Source organism: Callospermophilus lateralis, unplaced genomic scaffold, assembly GCF_048772815.1.
Source record: "Callospermophilus lateralis isolate mCalLat2 unplaced genomic scaffold, mCalLat2.hap1 Scaffold_322, whole genome shotgun sequence".
Lineage (NCBI taxonomy): Eukaryota > Metazoa > Chordata > Mammalia > Rodentia > Sciuridae > Callospermophilus > Callospermophilus lateralis.
In genome coordinates, this window is record NW_027513801.1 from 1,048,206 (window position 1) to 1,065,249 (window position 17,044).

At 34.2% G+C, this 17,044-nt stretch overlaps 1 protein-coding gene and 1 non-coding gene across 2 annotated transcripts in view; one reads left to right on the forward strand and one right to left on the reverse strand.

Moving 5' to 3' along the window:
• The window catches only part of LOC143640521 (transport and Golgi organization protein 1 homolog), a 50,826-nt gene that overhangs the window by 6,998 nt on the left and 26,784 nt on the right, over positions 1 to 17,044 (reverse strand). The window contains exons 7-17 of the mRNA XM_077108271.1: positions 9,991 to 10,003; positions 8,989 to 9,077; positions 8,671 to 8,748; positions 8,475 to 8,585; positions 7,183 to 7,254; positions 6,881 to 6,985; positions 6,116 to 6,238; positions 5,909 to 6,017; positions 4,823 to 4,878; positions 4,644 to 4,734; positions 4,334 to 4,472 (exon numbers count right to left, since the gene is read on the reverse strand). Coding sequence (XP_076964386.1) covers positions 4,334 to 4,472; positions 4,644 to 4,734; positions 4,823 to 4,878; positions 5,909 to 6,017; positions 6,116 to 6,238; positions 6,881 to 6,985; positions 7,183 to 7,254; positions 8,475 to 8,585; positions 8,671 to 8,748; positions 8,989 to 9,077; positions 9,991 to 10,003 — 986 coding nt within the window. The remainder of the gene's footprint in view (positions 1 to 4,333; positions 4,473 to 4,643; positions 4,735 to 4,822; positions 4,879 to 5,908; positions 6,018 to 6,115; positions 6,239 to 6,880; positions 6,986 to 7,182; positions 7,255 to 8,474; positions 8,586 to 8,670; positions 8,749 to 8,988; positions 9,078 to 9,990; positions 10,004 to 17,044) is intronic.
• LOC143640524 (U6 spliceosomal RNA) lies at positions 15,104 to 15,210 on the forward strand. The gene has a single exon (XR_013154967.1). It is a non-coding gene; the product is annotated as a U6 spliceosomal RNA (small nuclear RNA).

A 17,044-nucleotide genomic window follows, 5' to 3' on the forward strand; every position in this document is an offset into this window, starting at 1 on the left:
TATCTTTGTCATGGAGGAACTCTTTTCTCAATCCAAGACTGGTACCATATAGTCAGTCAAAGAAAAAATCTTCTAGAATATATCTTTTAGCTATGCAATTAACCACAGAACATTTTTCACACTTTAGATATTTATTTCAAAAGAATTGTAAATTAAGCAAAAAGACAAATCTGAGTTTTGATAATGTCTATCAACCAGAAAAAGAAGCCAAAGTGACCCACTATCAGAGTATTATCTACTGACAAGTTTTAACTCTGATCATGAAACTCAAGATGTTCATCTACTGACACAAAGGTAGCCACATTTAATGATTTAAAAAATACTATTTTCTGCTATCTTTGTACTACTTTAGCCATATTTCCAATTCAAAAGATAATTAACTTGAAACTTAATTTTCCATAAATCAGAAGAACTACAGTAAAAAAGGATTACTGGTACCAAATAGAAAAAGGGGATAATATATTCTTATATAGCTTCTCATTTAATTCTTCAGCAAGTATTTTATGAGTGGCTATAATATACTAGTTACCTTGTAAGATGCTAAAGAATAAAAGAGCTCACTGTTTCAGGTATAAATGATGCCTAAAGGAATATAATAATTTTCCCCACTGGCTTAAGAAAGAATATGGAGAAAACTGAATCTTGAAGGACAGAGAGAATTTTGTTTCCAATTATCAAAGAGTTAGTCCGAGAGCACTAAGAACAATCAAAACATCTTTATAAGAATATAAAATTGTGTTTGAAGGGATCCAAGCTAAAAAGTCAGTGAAGATATATGTATGTGGCCAAGATCCATTAGAAAAAGGAATCTCAGAATTACAAGTAAGGCTGGCACTTTAAGATACTTTTCTCCTATTGAAGATAACACAAAGATATGAGTCTGAACCAAGCCTTCATTAAATTCCTGGGCTTAGAGGAAAAATGAGGCTACCAATAAAGGGACCCTTAATAAAAGCCCTAGCCTTTGAGTTTAGATTAGAAAGTACTGCACACTTAAGTGATGAACAGGCAAAAAAATCCAAAAGGAACAATACTGAAAAACATTGAAAAGACAAGTCATTTTTTAATTATCTTAATTGCTGACTAAGTTTAAAGTGACAATCTTACTCAAGTAAACTCAACACTTTTCTATAAGAAGATAACTTCGTCTTAGTCCTCAAATTTCATGTATAATTATCACAACAATGTTGGCCAATCAAAACTGACCAGGCACTCCATAAGAGAAAATTCTGTGAGAAAAAATCCCACAGAAAAGGAAACCAGCTAATGGGGTTATCCGCACATGTTTTAAAATCACTGTGCTTTATATAGTCAAAAAAGTAAAGTCAAGATTATGAATTTCAGGGCTGGGAATATAGTTTAGTTGGTAGAGTGCTGCCTTGCATGCACAAGGCTCTGGGGTTCAAACCCCAGCACCACAAAAGAGGAAAAAAAAGATTATGAATTTTGTCAAAGGATTAGAAACTATAAAACCAAGAAATAGTTGGGTGTGGTGACCTACCTACAGTCGAAGATACTCAGGAGGCAGAGGCAGAATTATGAGATTAAAGATAGCTTGGAAAGCAGTAAGACCCTAGTCCCTTATGAGAAAGAGCAAGGAGTCTGGGGAGGTAGCTCAATAGTAGAGCACATGGCTCAAGGTCCTGGGTTTGAGCTGTAGTACTGAAATAGGACTGGGGTTGTGGCTCAGTGGTGAAGCACAGGCCCCACATGTGTGGGGCACTGGAATCAGTCCTCAACACCACATAAAATAAATAAAATATTGTGTCGGGCTGGGGATGTGGCTCAAGCGATAGCGTGCTTGCCTGGCATGCGTGCGGCCCCGGGTTCAATCCTCAGCACCCCATGCAAACAAAGATGTCGTGTCTGCCAAAAACTAAAAAATAAATATTAAAATTCTTTCTCTCTCTCTTAAAAAAATCCTATAAACAATAAAATATTGTGTCCATCTACAACTAAAATAATATTTTAAACCCTGAATTTTTTAAAATCCTAAACTCAATGAATGATTTTAACAGCAGATTTGGGAAGTGAAATAAATCCTAGAGCTTTTAACATAGGTCAGAAGAAAATATCCAGAAGAAGTAAATCCAGAATGTAGGAGGCAGGGGAAATCAAATTCTAATATACATTATTATAATCAGAAGAGAGAATGAGGTAAAATCAACATTTAGAAAAAGACTCGAAAATTCAAGAAGTGTTTAATGGTCCCAAGCAACATAACTGCAAGAGGAAAAGTGGGTGGGGTGGGGAAAACTACACCTAGGCACTTCCCAATACAACTGTTAAAAAAAGAGAAAGGACTACAGAAACTAGAAGAGGGATAAGACCAAACAACAATGATAATGGACTCCTTAAAGAAAAAATTTAAAACAGATGGTAATTAATTGGATATTTTTAAATTGCTAAAACTAAGTAACAGTCAAAATTCAGTAGCCAAAAGAAAGATCCTTTAAAAATGGAAACTGGTTTTAACTCTAATCATGAAATTCATGTCAACCTAATACAGATTATAAAGGTAGCAATATTTAGTGAATAAAATACTATTCTCTGTTTATCCTTGTATTACCTTTGATACACTAATCAAATCTATCATTAAAGGACAATGTTCAAATAGAATGAAAATAATTTCAAATAAGAAACCAACAGTGTAGAATGCAGAACTACAGAAACTTTAAATATGTGTATAAATTGAATGAATGTCTTGTGGAGTTCACAGTATATGAAGTACTAACATACAATGCCACAACAGTTATCTGATTCAGGAGCTACTTAAAGCCCATAAAAAAAAATAATAAACCTATTAATCTATGTCAGGTTTTTATTAAATCCAGAATATATACCATGGCCTTTAAATTATGAGAAGATGAATAAAATTATAATTATATAATTATAATTCCATTATAATTTATGATTACATCAAGCTTATACAGGGGATGAGGAAAATAATTAAAAATATTTAAACTATTAAAAAGATACAAGGAAGAAAAAAAGAACAGGTCATCAAATAGAAAGCAAATTCTTCATAAACTACACGCACATATTGACATGGACAGACTTATATTTTAGAAAGTCCACTCAAGCGGCTATAGAGAAAACTACTAAGAATTTGAAATAAGTTATATACAAATATAAAAAATGTAGAATGAAGACAGATGATCTAGGTTAGAAACAGAAAAGATGACACAGGCATGAACTAACATAGTACCTGGGGATCAGTAAAAAGAGTAAAAACCACAGATGATGACTGAATGAATTTTGGAGGAGTTGAGAAAAATAGTGCTACAATTTAACTGCATTACAAAAAAATTAATTGCCATTTAGGTCATTCAGATTACTAGTAGGGACAGAGAAAACAAGTGTTCTTTTAAAAAAAAAAGTGATAAAATGAGAAATGTTTCTTTGAAACAGGCCAGGAATTTAGAACTGGCCTGAACAAAAATTTGAGATTCTAAAAAGGTCGATTGGAGATCACAGAATTTTAGAAAAGTTAATGGAAAGGTTTCAATATTTAATGCATTAATTAGGCAACAGAAGTCAAAATACCTAAAAATAGTTAGGTCTGTAAGAAGGTCTGTCTTTGCTTTACAAGATATATATATATATATATCGAAGAGTAAAATCAGGTGCAAACAAATAAAATCTGACACAACCTATTTTTAGAGAATCCAAGTATTTTTGTGGATTAAAAACTTCAAATGAACTTTCAAAAAATAACTAGCTCCACACTAAGAAGATTAATATATAAATATATTCTACAAACAAGTACTTCTGTAATCATAACTCCTAAGGTCCTTGCCACAGTTCAATTTTGTGTGAACATCTGAGATATTCAAGTCCAAAACTTGTACCATCAATAAGTAAATATTATCCCTTTTTGAAGTTTTTATTCTACTAAAACATGTCATTCCAAATCACTCAGTATTTTTAAAGGTCCAGAGTTAGAGATACAAGTTCAAAACATTAGAATTACATAACTGATCACAATGAAAGGTAATTAAAATAAATAGGGAGATCATAGAAAGGGTCTAGAACTTTGAGAGGTATTTCCACATCAGTGACTGTTAATACCATTTTACCACTTCCTGCCTTCATATGAATTTGACAATTGATTACGATGTCCTCACAGCCTTAGTTTATGGTTCCAACTACCTCAGGACTCTTAAGACTGACAATGGAAAGAAAAATGCAACTTATAGGAAACAAAACACAAAGGAAAAAAGACAAATCTCTACTTATTACAACTAGAAGAAATTGTAAATAATCTTAAGAAAACATAAAATTATCTATTAGTTCACACAGTGATAACAATAACAAACAATGAAAATCTTACTTTTGTAGTGCCATCTCATTTTTCTGGTAGAGTTCATTTAAAATCTCCACTTTCTGCCTTAGAGTTTTGCATTCCTCTTCCAGTCCAACTTTAGAAGACTGTAGTGAATTGCAGTCACCTTCTAATTTCTTTATTTGGTCTGTAAAGGATAAAACAGCTTATCTCTATATGTGTACAAGGACTTAAGAACTTGTTTGAGGGAGTAGTGCCAAGAAAAGTAAGAAGCATGAAAGCAAGAAGCCATTCTTTATCTTTCCAATAAAATTTTATGTCTTTCCAACATGGCAATTTCTTCTCAAAAAGAACCCACCTTTTAGATTACATTTTGTGGGCATCGAGGCTCTTAGCATAAGTTGTAAAAGTTTTAGATCCTCTTCAACTACTGATATTGTAGTTTGTGTCTAAAAATTGCAGAAAAGAGAGGTATTCTTAAAAGTGAGGCACAGGAAGAATTCACAGGCACTATGGGATTCTTACAAAGAACTATACCCGAGAGACATCCATCATCTGCTTAATTTGATCTTTGATCTTCTCGTTCTGATCACCTAAAAAACAAAAGACTTTTGCTTTTTCTTTCCTTACTTTTAACTCTATATTCTCCTAACTTCCCCAAACTAAATAATGATTGTGTTCAAACACCAGAAGAAAAAAAATCAATTAAATAACTAAACTGATTAGACTAATGACTTTTAAGAGAATTGCAAGCTTAGATTTAAAAAAAAGAGAGAGACAGGTGAATTTCAGGCTGGGGTTGTGGCTCAGTGGTAGAGTGCTCACCTAGCATGTGTGAGGCACTGAGTTTGATCCTCAGCATAAAAATAAATAAAAGTACTGTCTGTCTTAAAAACAAAACAAAAAAAGGTGAATTTCTAGTTTGCACAACTAAAATGTTATCTATGCTATTCTTGTAAGATAAAAGCTTTTCTTCTCTCTCAGATCTATCTTCACCTGGGCAAGTAAGTGTCTTATTTAGAAAGATTCAATCCTCTATTTTCTCCCTGAATCTACTACCAGGTGTGGTTTGAAATACTTGCTATGTAAGCAATATCCAACTTGGGAGAAAACATCTGAAAATATTTTCCTCATCAGTAAACACTGTTACACTCCCTCACTCTAGCTTTCTGATAGTCTCTAGACTCTGTTCTCACAGCCTTAGTTTATGGTTCCAACTACCTCTGGACTCTTAAGACTGACTGTGGACCTTAAAACCACAGAGCCATAGAGATGATGAGTATCAAAATCAACTATCATCTGCATAAGAAATAAATTTCTCTTACTGTACAATGTTCAATACTCTAAGTATTGTACAGGATGTGACTATTGTAGCTGCAGTGTACTTACTAGTTTTCAATGGGATAGAAAAGGTCAGTGTTCTTCACATGCCTATTGCTACATTATACCCCAGCAACCCACCTCTGCCAATGCAACAGACATATCTATAGATCCAGTGATATGTGTCTACAACCCTGAAGCTTAAGAAGAAAATCAGCTAGCTGAAAAGTGGCATCTGTATAAATACTTAATTAAAGACAGGAAAGCAAAAAAAGGATTCAACCTCCCTGAGACTGATCTTACCTGCTACCTCTCCGTTGGTTAATTCATCTGACTCATCTTCTCTATTTTGATCCTCAGATTCAGATTCACATTGTAACCGATTCAACTGTGTGATATAATTAGTCAAAGTCTAGAAAAGAAGCAAAAGGTTGGAAGACTCTCGATTTTAATTCAGAAGATTTCAGGAGAAATCATGAGATGAAACATGTATTTGGAGTATAAACTTACATTAATAGTATCATCTTTGTGATTAAGAAATACAAGTAAATCTTTCTGGGACTTCTCAAATGATTTGATGTGTTCACTGAGCTCAGCGTGTGATGTACACCAGTCTTTGACTTCCTGCTGCAACTGAAAAGTCAAAACACATGAATTCCTGTGGGTTAGGGAGGGGTTTCTGCACTGGATACATCAGGACTACAAGACTTAGACAAAGAAATAGAGAACCATACTCCTCGGTGGCCTGCCTCAATCGAGGGGGTTGAGACCTTGGTTAAGGAAGAGGGCAGAGTGGCCCCAACTCTCACAGCTGCAGTAAGAACATCAGAGTTCTCAGGAAGTTGACCCTGTTTATTGCATTCCCCAGAAAATTGCTGCCAATTCAAATAATTTACCTCCAGCAGGAATGGCTGGGCACATATGACTGTCTCCTAAATTTAGACTCCTTATCATGTAATCTTCCCTTGGCCAGTGAATCAGTAACTACTCAAAAGAGGATCATAAAATACTTAATTTTCTGGTTTAAAAAGTTTCTTTGAGGCTATGCAAGTTAATAACTGATTGACATTTGATAAGAAAAGCAATAATCCAAAAATCCAAAACAGATGGAGAACATATACATGCACTCAATTTAGGGAGCATGTTTAAACTTTGCATATCTAGAAAAGGTCGTACATGAATATTCCTTACCTCAGAAACAGATCCAAGAAAGATACAAGATAATGATATTCACTTCTCTAGTTTACATTATGTATGACATCAAATTTTCTTTACCTGCTCTTTCGTCGTCTTAAGTATGGTATTTTCTTTCTGAAGCTGACAGCATTCCAACTTCACCTTCTCTTCACGAAGCTTAGCTTCATTAAAGACAATTTGAAGCTAATGCAAAACACTAGAGTTAGTGAATTAATTCCAAAGAAAAAACAAAGTTATACTTTCCCAAACCAGACATCATATAGTTCTCATTTTTTGCACATTTTAGCACACTTCAAATTTTTGGTCCGCAACAAAACTAAGATATAGTATTAATATCCCATTATGCCAACTATCCCATTAGCAAGAGTTGGCAGCTTTACCTCTGAAAATTCAGAAGTATTCACTGAAATGACATCTTCAAGCTTCTCTATAGATTTCTTATTTTCAATTATCTGCCAGGTGAAAACAGAACACAAAATATGCATTAGGATTTCAGTAGAAATAGTGATATGTGTGTGTGTGTGTGTGCGTGTGTGCATGTGTGTACACACATATATATACTAAAAAAGATAAACACAACAAAATATTTGTCAAGCCATCCCATTACATTTCAGTAATGCAGGGGATCCAGCTTTGGACTAAGCAAAAAATCAAGAACTGAAAGAGATGAGGGAAAATGAAGTCATAAATATTTCATGGCATCCACAACCTTACTGTTTATGAGATAACCAGAAAAAGAGGTCAAAGTATAGAAAATCATAATGCAATAATAAAATGTTTTAAAGCATAGAAAATTAACTAATTACTGTTTTAAATAAATCAGTTCAAATTAGTAATTTTTTTTTCTAGTGATAGAGAAAAAAAATTTCCCAAGATCATTTTTAAAATTTTCTTATCTGAAGTAAAAAATGATAAAATTTAAGGGAGAATAGACTAATCTCACATACAGAAGAATTCCCAAAAATTTATAAAGATATTCGCTCCTTAAGGAAGTGGACATAACTCCCCAATCTTTGTTTGCAATGCCTGGGATTGAATCCTGGGCCTCATGCATGCTAGGCAAGTGCTCTACCATGAGCTGCATCCTGAGCTCGTAACTCTTCATACTTTAACTGTGGGCTGTGCATGGTAACTTCCAAAGAATATAATATGAAAAGGACTGGAAAGAATTTTTACAGTGATGAAATCTGATAAATACTACCTCAGCTAGGTGATCAAGCTTACTTGGGGGTAGGATATTTCAGAACACACTCTCTACTATCTTTTGCAACTTTTATGTAATTACAGAAACTTATAGAAATTGAAAATGAAATATGTAAGTAAAATTTTTTTAAGTACAGAAAATTGATTAATTCATTACTCTTTCAAGTAAAAAGTAAACAAATACTGTTCAATTGGACAATAGTTTTTTAGTTGATCTGCATGTTTCCAAGGGCAGAGCAAAGCAATATGAAAATTATCCAAGGTTGAGAATAAAAATATTTCCTAGGCCCATAAAAATAATTTGTTGTATCAGTACTTAAAAGTTCCACAAAATGGGCACAGATGTGGGTTCAACTTCCTTGACTCCTAATCTTACTTTAGTTAACAGCTGGACTAAGTTCAACTTAACCAATTTTACAAAATATTTCAAAAGCCAAATTAAAGCAACACTTAGCAGCAAAACTCTTACCAAGTCGTGATTCTTAGCATTCTGTTCTCTTTCAGATTCTAACATAACATGAAGACTTTTAGCTCTCTCATCCAGAAATTCTTTAGCTTTTTCAAGAAGCTTTATTTTATCCTGGGAAAAAAGGTGTCAAGATTACTCACTCATTACATTTACTTTTGATTTAGAATGTAATTCCCCCCAAAGAAGGGATTTTTACCTTATATTTAGTTGCTTCATCAGAAAGAATCATATTTTGTTTCATGGTTTCTTGGATCTGTTTCTCTGATTCCTTTATCTATGTAAATAAAGCATTCAGAATTAAGATACACAAATTATAGTGCTACTATACAAGTTACTTCCAGACAAGTGACCCTTTCCAGAAGAAAGCAGTACTTAATAGATATGACTGCTTAGAATTTGGATGATTTGTAGGAAATAATGAAATAAAAACTTTAAAATATGATTTTTAAATTAAAACAGGTAGAAATGATTCAAGCTAGAACCAAGGGAGAAAGAAACAAAAAAATAATTATACCTTCTGTTCATACTTTGAAAATTTCTGTATCAATTCTTCATCTTCTTTCATGAAATTGATTATCTTTTGGGCAATTTGCTGTTCAGTGACTAAAAGGGGGAAATACACAAGATTATTACAATCACTAAATGAAATCCAATTACTCAATCTACTAAAAGTAAAGACATGTTATATGGTACTATGAGGAAATACTTCTTAGCATAACTAGTATGCTTTTAAAAAGCAATCTATGCTTATTAGCAATAAGAGTATAAAATTATTAAAATTTAAGAAAAATATAAGAACAATGATATTTTGCTGGGTGTGGTGGTGCACACCTGTAATCCCAGTGGCTCAGGAGGCTGAGCTAGAAGGATCCCAAGTTCAAAGCCAGCCTCAGCAAGAGCGAGACACTAAGCAACTAAGTGAGACTTGGTCTCTAAATATAGGGGGTTTGGGATGTGGCTCAGTAGAGTGCCCCAGAGTTCAATTCCAGGTACCCTTCACATCCAAAATGATATTTCACATTTAAGCTTATTTCACAGATGGGAAATACAGTAAAGTGTTGTAGCTTGATATTCCTCCCTTCTCAAAACACTTTCTTTTCAGAAAATGGAATCATTTAATTCTTTGCAAAGAAAAACAGAAATGAAAGCATACTGATTCACATTACCATTCTTTAAATTATCTACTCAATTACTTAATGCATGATTAAATCATTAGCATAGAAATACTCTTCAAATGTAATACATCTGCATTACATCAATATTCAAAGTTAATCTGCCCCAAATTAAAACTTATGTTCTCCCTATCCACAATTTGTTCCTCCTCTTTATCTCCTATCTCAGAGTTGGAACCAGCATCATCTACTCAGTTATCCATGCTAGCAACCTAGGAATAGTAAAATTTTCAGGAGGTAAAAAAAAGTAATAGACATTAAAAGTCACTGTATCTACTTCTAACATACATAAAACACACATCAAACACCAATACAATACAAGTTTAAGAAACCTAAAAATTTACCTTGATATACTCTATCTTTTACCTAGAAGAGAGAAAAAAGATTAAATTTGATGTCAAACATCTGCTCAATAGAAACAGCATTCCTAAAACAACAGTCAGAATCATAACCAAGTGAGAATTTAATAACATTCTGGTTCAGAATAATAAATTTATAGGATTAAAAATAAGTAAAGGTTAACAAGAATTTTAAATTTAATTGGTAGTTATATTTCATAAATAGGCTCTGACATAAACACACTAAGATATGTACCTTATTTCACAGTAAAGATGTGTGTGTGTATTTGTGTGTGTGTGTGTGTACTCAAAATCATTTACTTGAGAATTCTAAATAACCAGGATAAAGTCTAGAAACAATCAAAAGGAATCTGAGGAAACGATATTAAGGCATAGCATAATCTTTGTACTAAGATATGCCACTTTCACTCACCAGAAAACATCTTAGAACTCCAATTTAAATTTGCCTATTGGCTGAATTTAGAAACTAATAGGCTACATCATCTTATTTCTACAAACCACTAAATATATAGCAAGAAATCTGAAAGGGAAGACTGCTAGAAGAAAATGCACAAGCAACAAGAGAAATGACAATTAACATATTCTGGAAAGGACAAAAACAATCATTTCCTAAAGACAGCAATAAACTGCCTGATAATAAAACCTAAGCAGAATTTTTTTAAAAACATCACTAAATTTCTTTGTAACTTAGCATATACTTGTCCTTTCAAATGTTATAAATGGTGATGGAATACTCAGATGTGTCCATGGATCATCCATGGGATCTTCGTAATAGGAAATTGCATTCAGAAAACTCCAACACAGAAAGAAATGGCATTTCTTTAATGACATAGCCTTGCTAACCTTTTACTCAAAATGACAACAGAAGAAAATGGGAAGTAGCATAAAAGCAGTCATCTAAGGAAGAGACTAAAGCTCCAAAGTCAAATGCTGAAACTGAGGAGCAACAGCTAGGAACCAGATCCCACATAACCTAGTGAAAAGAGAAACAGGTATTGTTTCTTTCTTGAAATGAAAGAAACAAGAGAGAAATATAAAGTGTTTTCATGTTTTTCCCTTCTCTTTATCCTTCTATTTCCTTTTTCCTTTTAGCTGAGAAAAAGTTCAATGAGATTGAACTGTGAAAATTCCTCACAGGAATCCAGGCAAATGATTCTTCTATTTAAGAAGGGAATGCTTTTTAAGATATTTTACACTCAATTGTACAAGGAGAGGAAACTTACCTTAACAATGATATGTCTGATATAATTAAGAAATTAGAAAAAGAACACTCAGATTTGAAAAGATTTGTATCCAATGCTTTTGGCCTCTTTAACTGTTAGGCTTTTCATATGCAAAGTCCATTTACCTAAAATAATTTTCTTCCAATTATGTTAAATAACTATGAAACAGAATGACCTACAGTACAAACATATGTATGTATAAGCTTATATATATATACGCTTATACATATATGTACACACATACACAGAGATAGACTAATTCTGCTCAGAAAAAAAAGACTTAATGAACAAAACATTTAATGGATTTTTGGACAACACATAATCTATACTTCCAAATAAAAAGGTATTTTCTGTACATATGATCAAATCATAAAATCTGGGAATAATATATATAAAAGACTGGAAAAATTATCTTATCTCCTTTTTCTCATATTACTGTATTTCTTTGTAGCATTTCCCCCTGTTTATATGTGTTTATATTAACATACAGTTCATCAACATTTAAATCTTAGTTTCTGCTTTTTTTTCCACTTCACATTTAATTGTGAGCATTTTCTGTACCTCAAAGCTTTGAAATAGATAAATCTGCCTACTATTCCATTAAGCGAACATACAATATCCCCTAAATGAATTATGTTGTGCTAAGTCTTCAATCTAATACACTGTTCCACTGAAAAACATTACCAAAATCTTCAAAGCATAGTTATTTCTTTAATATAGATTACTAGACATATATGCTACATAAAAGGATATTTATCTAACCTATCCCATCTTTTATCCCACTTTTAAGACTTCTGATACGTTTGAAACTACTGGTCAGGATGGCTGTAAGAATTACCAGTTCTACCAACTGCACCCACACTAAATTATTTTATAAGGTTAGTTTGACTTAAACCACTAATTTGTGTTTTAGCAACTGAAAAGGAAAAAAAGTGGGGGGGCAGTGACTATATAAAATAATCCTTGTGCTTATGTGCTAAGGTATAAGTAAGTTAATTTACTCACAACAAGAACAGTTCTCCAAAAGAAAATGACAAAGGATACCAATCCAAAGAAAACAGTGAAAACTACAGGCTCCCATGGTAGTCCATAAAAATCAGGCCCAGGTTGATACTCATCAGGCAATGTAGTAAACAGCTGAAACAGACAAATTAGAAGAAATGGGAAACCTTAAATTTATAACAAAACAGTCACAAAGAATCATGGCAATTCTAAACCAACCTCCTCGTCAGAAATCCACCTCCTCAATATTTTCCAATAGTTTCTTCAAGAGAAAGGATACTGACAGTCTCATATTTTTTGTTCACTTGCAGTGTTTTCAAGTATAATGAATCTAAATACTTTTTTAAAAAATTTATTTATGTATCTTTAGTTTCAGGTGGACACATTATTTTGTTTTTATATGGTGCTAAGGATCGAACCCCTAACCATCTAACAATCTAACCCTAACCATCTAACCCTAACCCTAACCCTAACCCTAACCCTGTGCCTCATGCATGCTAGGCAAGCGCTCTACCACTGAACCACAACTCCAGCCTGAATCTAAATACTTTAAATTGAGCATACTTTAAATTTTCCAGTTTGTAACAGGCCCTATATCATCACATTGTCTAACACCTGGCTAGAATCCCTCTGGATCATTCTTTTCTCTTAGATAACCTGGTTTTTATAATTTAAAAAATTCATTTAAGACAAAAACTTAAATATATGAAAGAACTAATTAATTTTATGGCAACAAATAAAAACAATGAAACAATAAAAAGATTTCAAGCCCCTTTGGGTATCATTTGATAAGCTAGAAGAATACCTTACTATTCTGAAAAGTGTTTAAATAAAGAAAAGGAATCAAATATTTATCTCCTGCCTTAACTATACAAACCAAATATCTGTGTAAAGAATAATCAATCATAGCCAGGCGCCGTGGCACACACTTGTAATCCCAGTAGCTAGGGAGGCTGAGGAGGGAGGATAGCAAGTTCAAAGTCAGCCTCAGCAAAAGGGAATTGCTAAGCAACTCAGTGAAACACTGTATATAAATAAAATACAAAATAGGGCTGGGGATATGGCTCACTAGCCAAATGCCCCTGAGTTTAATTCCCAATACCCCCCCCCCAAAAAAAAAAGAATAATCAAATTTTTATTTGTGTAGGCATCCCATCCTTTAAATGAAGAAAGAAAAATCCAGCAACTCAGACCATTGCTATTTTGCAACCTATAATATATTAGCAAATCTCACCAACGTCACTGTTGACTAGTAGTCAACATCAAAGGAGAGGATATGCATATGTCAATGCAATATTTCCTATTAAGTTTTCATAAGAAAAAGAATTGAACCTAAACCTGACTATGAATTTCCAAGAAATATAAAGCAACAGAGAGAAGCTGAGGTTGTTAGCTCAGCACTTGCCTAGAATGCATGGAGCCCGAGGTTCAATCCCAGCACCACCAAAAAAAAAAACAAAAAGGCAATAGAGAAAACAGGTTAAATTGTTGTACCAGGGGGATGTCATTTATTCACCAAAACTACAATATATCCTAGAAGTCCCACAAACGTATTTTTTTCAATTATTGCAAAAAGTTACAACAAAAGGAGAAATCAATTAACTTATATGAGACTTGTTCTCCCACTGAAAGCAACCAGAAAGTTGGAATATATATATTTTTGGTACCAGGGATTGAACTCAGGAGCACTTGATCACTGAGCCCCATCCCCAGTCTCAGCCCCATTTTGTATTTTATTTAGAGACAGGGTCTCACTGAGTTACTTAGAACCTCACTTTTGCTAAGGCTGGCTTTGAACTCATGATTCTCTCTCAGCTTCCTGAGCCACTAGGATATTAAGGCATGTGCCACCATGCACAGTCAAAATATATTTTTAAAGAGCTATTTTTCAGATAGAAAGCCACAAGGGACATGCAACTGTCACCCCTAAGAGAAGGAGAACAAATAGGTGAGCATTCTACCTTGAGGCACCCTCTAGACCTCAGTTTGGGAAGGGGAACCCAAATGGGGCCTAACAGTCTCACTGAGGAGAAAGAGACCAGAGTTCCAGGAGATTAAGCAGCCAAAAACATGTAGAGAAAACTACCAGAAAGATGGGAGCCACAAAGAAAAAGAGTTCCAGAAATCTGCATGGAGGTGGTCTTCAGTTTGGGGCTACATTCTAAGCAGTACCTGCGAGGGCCAAGAACAACTATAAGCTAACCAATCCCACAGTTGGCACTGAGCTGGGAGAAGTCTGGATTCCAGCTAACCAGAGAGAGTTGACATACAAAACCAGTATGGTCAACAAGCTCATGAAGAAGTATTTGATCCAGGCATGATAGCACATGTCTGTAATCCCAGCATCTCAGAAGGTTGAGGTAGGAGGATACCAAGTTTGAGGCTGGCAAGTTAGTTTGAGCCTAAGCAAGTTAGTAAGACCCTATCTCAAAAAAAAAAAAGTTCACTCAATATCATTAGTTATCAGGAAATAAACTCACAAAGACATACCCACTAGAATGGCCCAAGTGCTAGTGAAGATGAAGTCAAGTGGAAGTCTCCTAAATTGCTGGTGGAAGTATAAAATGATTGTGGTCATTTATTAGCATGGCTTGACAGTATCACATAAGATAAAAACATACATTAAACATAGGAGGCAATTGCACTCCTAGATATGAGTCCACTTATAGGGGCATATATATGAAATAGTACTGTAGGAAAAATGAACCTATAGTTTTAAAAAAAAAAAGTTATCAGTGGTTGCCTGGAACAGGTGGTGAAGGAACTCACTGGGAAGGATCCCAAGGAAACCCCCTTTCTAGTGAAAAAAACTGTTCTATATCTTGATTATGGTAGTTTTTACATGGGTATCTACATTTGTTAAAACTCAGAGTGTGATTGCTTTGGCAGCACATATACTAAAATTGGGACAATACAGAAAAAATTAGCATGGTCCCTGAGCAAGGATGACACCCACATTTGTGAAGCATTCCTTAGTTTTGTGGAAACAACCCTTCAACAGATGAATGGATAAAGAAACTGTGGTACATATACAAAATGAAATGTTACTTATAGCATTAAAAGAGAAAAAAATTATGGCATCTGCGGGTGAATGGGAATATCAGGCTAAGGGAAGTAAGCCAATCCCCAAAACCAAAAGCTGTATGTTCTCTCTGAAAGTGGATGCTGACCCATAATGGGGGTGAGGTGGGTGGTAAGGGGCATGGAAAGAATGGAGGAACTGTGATTGGGCAAAGGGGAGGTAGGACAGGCGAGAGGGCATAGGGATAGGAAAGATGGTGGAATGAGATGAACCTCATTACCCGAGGTACATGTAGGACTACTACATGTGTTGTGTACAACTAGGAAAAGTTTTGTTCCATTTATGTACAATGAATCAAAATGCATTCTGCTATCATGTATAACCAATTAGAACAAATTAAAAAAAAAAACTCACTGATATTGGCTATCAAGGAATTACTGTTAAGTTGGGTGATGGCCCATGGGTTCATTATACTATTCTCTATGCTTTTCTTTAAAGCTTTTCTAATTAAATTTATTTTTTAATTAGTACATAGAAATAAACATTATAATTATTGAAGTAGGTAACATGACATTTTGATGCATGTATACACTATGTAACGTTTAAATCAGGTTAAATATATCTACCTCCTCAAACATCATTTATGGTAAAACTTTCACAATCTTTTCTTCTAGTATTCTGAAATGTACAGTATGTTATGATTACCTATAGTCCCCTACTATTCTCTCTGCTCTTATTTGAAAGTTTCCATGATAAAAATACTAAAAATAATTTTTAAATTAAGATATAACTTCAAATATTTAAAGGATTTCTATGTAGAAAAGAATTCAATTTTATAGAGGAAATCATGTGGAGGAAAATTTGGAGTCAATACAAGGATGAACTAGACAACAGAAGAACATATAGCCTTGTAAGAGAGTGACTCCTGCTAGGAAATACTGGTGTACAGGCCTCATAACTACTCGTCAGGGCCACAGTAAAGAAAATTACAGCAATGAGTGAGAAACTAGACTAACAGCCTTCCAAGGTTTCTTCTAACACTAAGATTCTACTAAGATTCCATTGATCAATGAATCTGATTGGTGCACATCTCCCAAACACATCAGAGCCTATTACTCTCCAGTCCTATCAGATATCATACTACTTGTTTAAGATTTTACATTGACTTGTTCATAATTTTTGCATATATTTGTTAAGTCCTTTTCTTAAGGCTTTCAAAAATCACAATCACGCCTTACACCTGTTAGACTCTTTTAGTCCTCGCACAATGTCCTGTACATACTGGGCCATCAAAATGCCTTTTTGAAGGCTCCTTTCAAATCAGTCTCGTAACATTGTGCCTCTTCTTTGCCACTCACGTCAATGTCTTACCTATCACCGCAAAATCACTGACCATACCTGCACCACATTCGTGTACCCCGACCTAGACCTAGAGGAGGGCTCTGTGCATACCTAAAAATACGAATAAAGAAATCCTTCCCATATCATGAGGCTGTAAACTTTCCAAGTGATGTTGATTCATTCTGATAATCAAATTATGACTGTGGAAGACTGGGCTTTAATCACTGGAAATATCATTATTCTAACTGCCTGGCTTGTACATACTACTTACCCAGGTGGCTGCCACCACCATGAACAAACATGGAGCCAAATGAAAACTGATTCATTTCTCCCCATCACATCTTTTCCACCCTGGTGGTCTCTCCTCCCCAGGTATTCATTGTCTTTATACCACCTCTGACTGCATACATGAGAATTAGGGGGTGCGTGGGGGTAAAACCCTACAAAATGC